The following is a 10863-nucleotide window of genomic DNA, read 5'->3' as shown; positions in this document are numbered from 1 at the left end:
CCAGACTTTCCTTGGAGGAGATAAAATTAATTTTATTGTCCATCATTGTTATACAAAAATCTACAAGTAATAGATTTGTACAGGAGAAAATATCCAAGTGACTAGTAAACAGAAGCACTAACAGAAATAATTTAAACTTGCTTTTTTTCCTCACATGATATTAGGATGACAGCCATTTCAAAGCATGATTCTGATGTCAAGGTAGCTTTTGTTCACTGGCCAAAGCTTGCCATTTAAATTAAAGCCCTTGGTCTCTGACAGTTCTACTGGCTCTTGACGAAACTTTTGAGGTCCTCGAGAAAGGTGATATATTCTTGGTGCTCTAGGGCTGTACTGAGCTCCACCAACTCATCCGCAAAAGTGTTGTCAATCCCTCGGTCCTCAAGGAAATCCATCAGGTGGTCATACAAGGCCTGGGAAGAAAAACGTTGACTAGCTTAAAGAGCTGCAGACAGAGTTGGCAAGACAGCTTACGAAGTGAAGGTGTCAGTTTCTTGGGACCCACATAGTGGATGGAAAGAACAAGGTAGAAGAACCAAGTCCCCAAAGTTGTCCTCTGATCTTCCCACACAGGCATGTATGGAAACACATTTGTTTGTTTTTATAACATCACTTCCATTCCTTGACCCTTCTCTGCAAAAGCCAAAGCCCTCTCCACATCCACCAGCACTTACCCAATCCAGGGAATCTGTGTTGAGTGTGTAGTTAGTATCCCTCCATTCAGAGTCACCGGTGGTCTGAAAGCTAACTTCCTTGATAGAGAAAATATCACTCTCGGTATCCTCTTCTTGTCCGACCTGAGAGACAGCAGAGGTCTAAGGATGGTTATCTACCCTGCTCCCACCCCTCTCACCCCATCCTGGTCTTCTCTTCCCATCCTGGTCTAGTCCAGGTGAAATCAGAAGATACTCCACCCACACACCTCATCCTCAGGATAGTGACAGTCCAGTACAAGGGTCTTCTTGCTGTCACTCTTGGTAACTTCAACCACAAAATTGGGAGTTGATGTCAGTTCCGGCTGGAGAAACAGGAACAAGTCAGTATATGCAGTGCTGGTAGAGTGTACACACCCAGACCGACAGCCCTGGGTGGTGCAGAGTGTGATAGCCACAGCATCTTCACATACAGCATTAAACAGTTACCAGTCCTGTCAGCAACTTTCGTTCTAAAAGAACATGGGTTTAGAGTGGTGTTTCAAGTCCAGTACAGCTATGTACCAGCTCACAGATTTGTACCAGCCCTTCAGAGCTGTTTCCGCTCTGACACTGTAGTGATGGCTGAAGCAGACCTGGTGCTCCTTCCTCAATGGCTGCTTTAGCAGCTGTAGGATTGGAGCTTGGCACATATAGCTCTGGCTAAGTGGCCACCTTAGCCAGAAAAAGGAGCAACTTCCTTCTATAGCAAAGGACAGGCCCAGACATTGGGTGACGCATGCCTTTAATCCTAGCACTTGGGAGGCAGAGACAGGTGGATCTATGAGTTCGAGGTGAGCTTGGCCTTTAAGTTCCAGGACAGCCAAGGTTGTTACATAGAGAAACCCTGTCTCAAAAAAACCAATCCAACCAAACACCAGTCCTTCTTGCCTTTCGGAAGAGAAAAATGGCTGGTAGAAGTATCATTAGCTCACCTCCTGTTCTTCAGCCTTCTGCCCTTCTGAGGGCTCCTCCTCACCGCCAAACGTTGGAGGGATGCTGTTGTTGATGTTGAAGGTGACAGTGATCCTGGAAAGGCAAGTGAAAACACACTAAGGGACAGTACTAATGGAGGGAACCGCAGGAGAGAGGTCTGCTCCAGTGAGGCAAGTGTGTGAGGACAATGTCTCCACCCCAGCTGGCTGCTCTGGGAACTATCATAGCCACAAAGCTGCCATCCTGGGTCTTTCTAGGGAAGCTGATGGAGGTGGACAGCCATCTGCCCCAGAAAAAAAGCCTCACAAAAACCGCCAAACAGACTCACTTTGCACAGCCACACACAGGGAACTGAAACACACAGCAATGTTTTCTTTCCCCCTTTGTGAGGTCCTGGAGCTCAACAAACACCCTGTGTATGCTTGGCAGATGTTCACAGCTGCACGCTGCCCCTTTGTGAGAACTTTTAAGTTGTAGATGACAAAACATGTTCTAAAATGAGAAAAAATTCCTTTGCCTTGACACCAGGAAGCAGAAGGTTCTATTCTGTTTCAGCAGGGCCAACCCATGTAAGAACGCACTGAATGCTGCTTCCTGGAGCCGAACTGCCCAATGCCTTGCTGTCAGGCCATTTTGCCACAGATAAAAAAAATGACAGACATAAAGCATGCCTAACCTTGGACTAATCTGAGTTCCTGGGTCCAAAATGGGCTGAAAAACCCTAAAATGATTTAGGTGAAGTTACAAGCAACCTATGTATGAGGCAAAACACAATATGCTGTGCAAAAACAAACCGGACCCTTACTTCAAAAAGGGATCACAGACCTTAAGGTCTGAAATTGGAGAACTCTAAGAAAAACAGACTCAAATGTTTACACTGGTTTCTTCGTGCCAGTGCTAAAAGGTCTAAGGTGTGCAGCACTGGGGATTGAACCCAGAGCCTTACACGTTAGGCAAGCAGTTTCAACATGGTTTACATTCTTCCCCCATGTATGCAGACTTAATTCCTAAAGTTAATATCTCCCCGATCTTTGGTGCTAGGGATCAAACAAACCCAGGGCTCCATGCAATCTACCAAAGAGTGATACCCACTAATCCAAGAGTGGAAGCTTCAACCTGTGGTGTTTAGAAATGGGGCATTCACTGGCTATATCAAGCCAGGTGGGCTCCCGCTCCAAGCCAAGATATCTGCAATTGATAGTAGCTGCAAAGGAAAAACCAGTCTTCTACAATGGTATCAACAGAGATATAGCTATTGATCATACTTCATGGGAGGCCCCAATGATATTTTATACTGGGCTAGCCTTGATACACTAGCCTCTTGGCAATGGGATTAAAGGTGTACCTGGTGGTTTGTGTTTAAGAAAAACACAAGAGCTAGGCGTAGGCATTTAATCCCAGCACTCTGGAGGCAAAGGTAGGTGGATCTGAGTTCAAGGCCAACCTGGTCTACTGAGTAAGTTCCAGAACAGTCAAGATTACAGAGAAACCTGATCTCTAAAAAATCAAAACAAAAAACAAAAATAAGGGGTGGGGGGTATGGAGCTGGGTGGGTAGGAAGGAAATGGAAGGAGTAGGGTGTTGGGAGAGAGTGATTTCCAAGATTGAATTCTAAAGGTTTTAAAGAGACAGAAGGCCATCATCAGATGCACACACCCCAGAATCAATGAATGACCCTCCTCTTCTTTTTTTTTCCCGAGACAGGGTTTCTCTGTAGCTTTATAGCCTGTCCTGGAACTAGCTTTTGTGGTCTAGGCTGGCCTTGAAATCACAGAGATCCCCTCGCCTCTGCCTCCGGGATTAAAGGCGTGTGCCACCACAGCCCAGCCTTTTTGTTTTTTTAAGGGACAGGGCCTTGGCTGTCTGGAATTCAAGACCTGGGGTTGTAGGTGTATACCACCACAGCCCAGCCCGGCCTTGAACTAGGATTATTGACCCCCACGGAATAAAATTGCTTTCTAACTCACAGGAGAACACTGTGCTCGTGAGGCACTGGGAATTGATCCTGCCCTCACAAATGCTCGTACTTAGCCCAGGAGGACTTCTCTAAGGAAGACAGGGTGAATGAGTAACACAACTGCAGAAACAAGGGCCTAACAGTTTTAGGGGTGCCAGGTGTGGTGGCACAGGCCATAACTGCAACACATAGGTGTCTGAAGCAGGAGGACCCAGAGTCCGAGGTCAGTCTGTGTTATACAGCAAGATAGAGACCCTGTTTCACAAAGCAGTTTAGTGGAGGGAGTACATAAGCTAAGCTTGGCTAAGAACTCTACCTCTGAAGGACTGTCTACACTGTAACTTCATCCTGTTACTTAAACGTTACATATATTGCATTTTCAGCTGCTAGAAACACAAGTCAGAGAGTATAATTTTATGTCAATTCTAAACAAGTGAATTTATCAGCACTTTAAATATTCCTAGGGGGTGGGCGGTGGTGGTGAGCACCTTTAAACCCAGCAGACAGATCTCTGGAGTTTGAGGCAGATAAACAAACCAAACAAGAAAAAAAATCCTGGTGGCTGGAGAGATGGCTCAGTGGTTAAGAGCATTGCCTGCTCTTCCAAAGGTCCTGAGTTCAATTCCCAGCAACCACATGGTGGCTCACAACCATCTGTAATGAGATCTGGTGTCCTCTTCTGACATGCAGAGAATACTGTATACATAATAAATAAATCTTAAAAAAAAAAAGGAAAAAAATCCTAAACTTCAGTGCCTAAATCCAGCACTGTCATCAGTAACCCAAGGCCTGTGTCTGCCATTCCAAAAGACTTTTCTCTACACATTTTGGAGCTGCTTAATGTCTCCTTAATTACCGGCCCACAGCAGATGTGTATCCGTGAATGTACTCCTGGAACCTAAGAAAATTTCAAACTGCATGCTTTCTCCAAAACCGGGGCCTAAGCAAGAGCAGGATCGTCTGGGGATGGACAAGACTGGATGCTGCAGAGTGAGGAATTCAGCCTCCTACAACTCCCGAGCCCATACTTACTTTTCTCCAGCAACTTTGCGCAACAATTTAGCCTCTGTCCCGTTCACTTCCAGCTCCCAATCTCCAGACATCTTGGGAAGGGATTTATGCTTCTGGATTTTCTTCTCTTCCTTAATTTCATCCGTCAAGAATTCAACAAAGGCTTTGTCTCCTAAAAGGAAAACCAAGATGATCCAAAAACAAAAAAGCCAATTTTTACCTACAGACCTGGACGGTGTCTGTTCTTTTTCTGTGGCTGCTCCAAGACACTAGCCCAATTCACGCTTGAAAACGCCCGTTTCCCACTCTGTAAAAACCCCAGGATATATTTACTGGGCTGCACTGCGTTCTAGAAAATAATCTTCATGGACTATTATTACTCTCCGCATATCCCCAACTACCCTCTTCCACTTGCCAAAGGCATGCCCAGCAACCATTTTCAATCCAGGACCCCTCCGGGCCTTTGCCAAGTCATGTTTCCAAGACACGAGGAGAGCCTGCGATGCCAGCCCGGGATCCGTTCCAAGCTGGGCCCCCACACCCCGGCCTGGATGCGCGAACCTTACCCTCGGTGTGCAGAGCTCCACAGCCGCACGAGCAGGGCGCCGGGGTCTTCAGGAGGCCGGAGCGCCGCGCGGAGCCCGCTCGTACGCTGAGCAGCCCGAAGGGCCGAAGGCACGGCCGGGGCGCGGGCTGCAGCAGCTGTCGGTGCGGCAAGGCCCGGACGGTGGCTCGGAGGCCCGAGGCAGCGGCGCCCAGGGCGCGGGGCACGCAGCGCAGCAGGGGAAGCATCGCAGAGCAGGCACGTGCGAGGTAAGGACAACCGGGCCAAGACACGCTATAAACTCGTGTAGTACCGGAAGTTCCGCCTCCGCCCGGGAAGCTCTTTTACGTCAGAGGGCGTCAAGCCCCGGACCAGACTGCGCCCTCTGCTGGGAGCCGCCAGTGCAGCTGGGAGGCCTCGAATCCTATAGTAGTGTCCTCTGCCTTGCTGCCCTCTCTCCCCAATTCACCCACTTTTCTTAACCCGCACCAGGCTTTGCTACTTCGTGGAATGTGCTCAGGTCTCACGCCGACTCAGTCAGGGGCATTTACTCCAAAATCACCTCACTTCAAGGTCTTCTGGAACCGCCAATATGGGAAACGTTCAGGCTAGCCTGCACCCAGCTGCCGTAGAGTGAGCATTCATTTTGGAAACCTCTATACCCCCTATTAATTCAACCAGTTTTTTCTTTTTTTTTTTAAATGGACTATCCTTTTCCTGGGAACAGAAATTCATGGCTTACACCATTTAGGTAAAGAATCAAGGATACTAGGGGGCTGGAGATAAGGTTTCAGTGGTTAAGAGCATTTGTTGCTTTTGCAGAGGACCACAACCATCTAACTCGAGTTCTAGGGCATCAGACACCCTTTTTTGACTTCCATGAATACCAGTCAACAGCAAACATCAGACGCTCATGTCTTTTACTTCCAGCACCTGGGAGGCAGACAGCTCTCTCTGAGTTTAAGGCCATCCTGGTCCACACAGTGGGTTTTATAACAGCCAAGGTTACAAAGAAAGATCTTGTCTCAAAAAAAAAAAAAAAAAAAAAAAAAAAAAAAAAAAAATCAAGCTGGGGGCTGGAGAGATGGCTCAGTGGTTAATAGCACTGCCTGCTCTTCCAAAGGTCCCAAGTTCAATTCCCAGCAACCACATGATGGAGTTTACAACCATCTGTAATGGGATCTGGTGCCTTTTTTTTTTTTTTTTTTTTTGGTTTTTCGAGACAGGGTTTCTCTGTAGCTTTGGTGCCTGTCCCGGAACTAGCTCTTGTAGACCAGGCTGGCCTCGAACTCACAGAGATCCACCTGCCTCTGCCTCCCGAGTGCTGGGATTAAAGGCGTGCGCTACCACTGTCCAGCTTCTGGTGCCCTCTTCTGACCTGAAGGCATACATGTAGACATAATATTGTATATATAATAAATAAATTTAAAAAAAATCAAGAAATCAAGCTGGTGCACGCCTTTAACCCCAGCACTCGGGAGGCAGAGGCACACCTATATTCCCAGTACTGGGGAAGAAGATAAAGGTGGTTCTGTTTGAGTTCCAAGCTAAGCAAAGCTACAAAGTGAAACTCTAGATTAGCTTCAAAAGTTCTGCAGCAAGCTGGGCGGTGGTGGCGCACGCCTTTAATCCCAGCACTCAGGAGATAGAGGCAGGCGAATCTCTGTGAGTTCGTTCGAGGTCAGCCTGGCCTACAAGAGGTAGTTCCAGGTTAGCCAAGGCTACACAAAGAAACCCTAACTCAAAAAACCAAACCAAAACAAAACAAAAAAAAAAAACCTAAATATAGATAACAAGTCTTTCCAAATGAATGCCAATAAGACTAATGTTTAATATTCCAAACATCATTCTATAAACAAGGGAAAGGAGGCCCCCAAAAGGCCACATATTTAAGATTCATATTTTCCCCAAAAAGGCCACATATATAAATAAGATTCATATTTTTATAGTCAAAAGCAAATTTAAGCATTGCACACAAAAACTGTTTTTATGGTATGTTTGAGATCAGATAGAATATAGCAAAGTCCAAATCAACTTGGTATCTTTGCTCTTTAATTTTTTTCTACACAACAGCAATCAATATAAAATTTCCCCCCACAGTACAGTAGTCTAGCTGATGTGCTCAAGAATGGCATATTGGATGCATGGCCATAGTTCCAAACAGACCCTGGTAGTTGGAGTACAAGGATTTGTGTCACAGTAAATGTTTGAAATCTTGTAACAACTGGCAGAGGTGCAAAGGTTTTCACTGGGGACCTGGTAATGAAACCATCACCGTGGGTGTTGCAGCATGCTGTGTGAGGTTCATCTGTTTGAGGCTCCTCTGCGCAGACTGGATTCTTCAGGCTGGAGAGTTCACCCGCTGAAAAGCAGCTCAGGTTGCATCGCAGTAAAACCACGAAACAGTTGACTTTTTGTTGGTTTGGTTTTTCTAGACAGGGTTTCTCTGTGTAGCTCTGGCTATCCTGGAACTTGCTCCTGTAGACAAGGCTGGTCTCACAGAGATCCACCTGCCTCTGCTTCCCGAGTGCTGGGATTAAAGGCTACGTTATGGTGCCACCACTGCCAAGCAACATTTTACTTTCTTAAGAAAGCTTAAAGGGCACCGTCCCTGCAGCTCAAGCAATTATTAACTTCTCTGTAGTAATATGGAGTCAGAATGGAATTTCCATCTGATTTAATCCCTGAGCAGCTTTATTAAAAAGCTATTTTTTAAAAAGCCCAATAAAAAAACTAAATACTCTATTAAAATTCTACCAGAATGTTAAAGTGATGAACATATTTCTGTACAGAGACATTAAATCTACTCCAACTGTCCTTCACCCTTTTCCGGGAAGGAGCCAGTCACTCCAAGTTCCCAGTACCTGCTCTGGAGTGAACCCATACAAACTAAGTCTTTACTGACCCAGAAAACACCCTCTTACTTTACTGGGGAATATATTGCCTCCCCTTGTTTTCTTTAACCAGCATAATGAATGCTCCACTAAAAATACAAAAGTTTCTCTTACTAAGCAAGGCTAAATAAACACCCCTGCCCCTGTGTAAATAGGAAAAATACACTTTAAAAGGAAAATTTTCTCAATAGCTTTTCAGAAAGTTGGTAATGTAACCATTTTATCAAAGAAGTCATGAGTACCCAGACAACCCTAAACACTGGCTAAAAGCTTGATTGCTCATGGCTAGGGTTATAATAAAGCCCAGACCAGACTCAACATATACAGTTGTGGACCAGTGAGACCCTGGGAATGGAAGTGCTCACTCAGGCTATGCTCTCTGGAAAGAACATGTTGGACCCAGAGAGAAGAAACTGCCTACTGTCTTTGAAGTACTTTGTAGGCAGTTTGGCCCCTGCTCAAAAACAACACAATTCATATTATAATGACAGAATCCTAGCAGTAGAGCTGCGTCTGGACCAACTAATTATAGGGCTATATTTGGCTTTTTCTAGGGTCAAACATTTTCTAGGAAAAGTGTGCTTTTTCTCTCCTTTCTTCCCCTCCACTTGGATACAAGGTCCAGCCCAGGCTGGCCTAGAACCCAGTCTTCCCCTCAGCTGGATTACAGGTATGATCACCACACTAGGGACTGTTTGCTCCTAACAATCAACTAAGATGAATCTTTTCTAGACAGGAAAGGGATGGCAAGGCTTCTCTACTTTCCTCTGACAAAATTAGACAGTGAAGGTCAGAGAGTGGCACCTGGTTAGGAAGTGGCAAAACTAACTCTCCTCAGGTCCCTGCAACAAAGAGGAAAAAACCAATAAGACCAAAACCACAAAGACTGGGAGTGGTGAAAAGGACGAACTGATACCCGGCTTCTGAGCCGTCAAGCATCTGTCCCATCCCTGCCACCCAGCAGCTCCGACGAGGGTTCACCTGAACAGAGACTGCTGAAATGGGCGTGAAGCATCATGGACACACATTCGTAGGTGCCCACCCAAGAGAAAACGATCACTGGGCTTCAGAAGGCTTCTGCACTGAAAAGCTGGCTTCCCATTTTCAGGAAATCTGCATGTCTCCTGAAAGCACTGTGGGGGACACAGCCACAGAGGCACTAAGGGCCTCCTCTGCTGGTTTCTGCTTGGAGGCGGACAAGAGAAGGAGCTCCACCCTGAGCCATGAGGGCCAACAGGTCAGAATATATCTTATTCTGGCAATATCTGAGGGACTCAGTTTCTTCTGTTTTCTATTTCAAAGACATACAGGTCTTTAAATGGTAGTGGAGGCTGGGGACTGGCTCAGTGGCAGAGTGTTTGCATAGCATGCATGAGGTCCTGCATTCCATGAGGAGAAGGGAGCAAGGGGGAAAACACTGAGGTCAACCAATTGGATCTGGAGCTTCCTATGGCTCCTCCAAGAAACAGTCACAAGAGTTCAAGGGCTGTGTTGTACCTAATTATATCACAGAGCACAATGGCTTATAATTCACTGATTGTCTTATCTTGTGCCAGGCAAACCTCTGGGTAGCTTTCTGTTCATTTTCTCTAAACTTCATTACTCTGAACTTCTAAGTCTTATCCCCCTCTGGCATATGAAGAAATTGAGGCTCAGAAGTTAATTCAGTCATTAGAAATTGCCCAGTCAAACCCAAAGCACAAGTCTCGTATCTCACGGTCTAGGCATGAGCATGTCTACAAGGCTGAGTCTAAGAAGTTTCATCAGCACTTCCAAGCTCCTGAACTCAGCGAGTCTGGCTGCACTGAAGTGTACGTTTCCTCCAGCTTGAGTCTACTTGGAAGATAGGTGTGATCTAAGTTGCAGGCCCAGCCATGTTGGCAGCATTCTGAGGTGGATCAGTTTCTGGCAGTTCTCAGCTTCCTCCGGAAGTAGTCAGGGGCGGCTTCATAGAGCCACTCAGCATCCACAACACAGAGGTCACGCATGTAGCATTTGTTGGTGTACAGCAGTGCAGTGTATACCACACAGGCAGGTTTGCAGTGGAACAGGACAGACGATGGGTGGATGGCCACTGGCTGGTGTGTGTCTGTGGTGGCATAGGTGCCATCTGGCTGGAGTTCGGCAGTACTCATAAAGAGGCTGTGAGCCAGGCAGCGGCGGACACTCTCCATGTCCCCTCGAGATGACATGATTGGCATTGACATCTGTTTTAGGAAACAGAAAAGACCCCAAACATTAATCCTCCTCAGCACTGTACAGCGCAAGGGAGCAGCAAGACCTAAAGAGTGGCCAACACAAAGTGAAATCTTGATTGACATCCAAAGGTAGCATTTCAATTGCCATAGGCAGCAGTTCAGGTGAAGGATGAGGGCACAGGTGAGGGAAAATAGATGGAAACCATCCAGTTTGAAGAGAAGCATTTTAAGATACAGGATGGGAACCAAGCGGTGTGGTGGCATAAACCTTTAATCCCAGCACTCGGGAGGCAGACAGGCAGATTTTTGTGAGTTCGAGGCCAGTCTGGTCTACAGAGAGAATTCCAGGACAGGCTCCAAAGCTACAGAAAAACCCGACCTCGAAAACCCAGAAAGATACAGGATGGGAGCTGGAGAGATGGCTTAGAACTTAAGAGCACTGGCTTCTCTTTCAGAGGACCTAGGTTCAAGTCAAAGCACCCAGGACTATTTGTAACTCTAGCTGCAGGGGAACTTCTAATCTTCTATACCACAAGACTTGAGAGAGGGAGAGGAAGAGGAAGAGGAAGAGGAAGAGGGAGAGGGAGAGGGAGAGGGAGAAGAAGAGGGAAAGGGAGGGAGGGAGGGAGGG

At 46.5% G+C, this 10863-nt stretch overlaps 2 protein-coding genes across 2 annotated transcripts in view; both read right to left on the bottom strand.

Annotated features, from left to right (window-relative positions):
- Positions 1–6: 6 nt before the first annotated feature.
- C1qbp (complement C1q binding protein) lies at positions 7–5461 on the bottom strand. The gene is made up of 6 exons (XM_050162599.1): positions 5163–5461; positions 4618–4768; positions 1628–1721; positions 923–1018; positions 675–797; positions 7–413 (listed from the first exon to the last, which is right to left on the bottom strand). The coding sequence occupies exons 1-6, from the start codon at positions 5386–5388 to the stop codon at positions 264–266; spliced, it is 840 nt and encodes a 279-aa protein (XP_050018556.1). The 5' UTR covers positions 5389–5461; the 3' UTR covers positions 7–263.
- Positions 5462–6951: 1490 nt separating this feature from the next.
- The window catches only part of Dhx33 (DEAH-box helicase 33), a 19948-nt gene continuing 16036 nt past the window's right edge, over positions 6952–10863 (bottom strand). The window contains exon 12 of the mRNA XM_050162598.1: positions 6952–10241. Within this exon, the coding sequence (XP_050018555.1) occupies positions 9933–10241 (309 nt within the window). The 3' untranslated portion in view covers positions 6952–9932. The remainder of the gene's footprint in view (positions 10242–10863) is intronic.

The sequence above is a fragment of the Alexandromys fortis genome, unplaced genomic scaffold (assembly GCF_014885135.2).
Source record: "Alexandromys fortis isolate MF-2015 unplaced genomic scaffold, M_Fortis_MF-2015_v1.1 scaffold_84, whole genome shotgun sequence".
In the NCBI taxonomy this organism is placed as follows: domain Eukaryota; kingdom Metazoa; phylum Chordata; class Mammalia; order Rodentia; family Cricetidae; genus Alexandromys; species Alexandromys fortis.
Note: the sequence above shows the minus strand (reverse complement) of the source record. Positions and strands in the feature narration are given on the sequence as shown.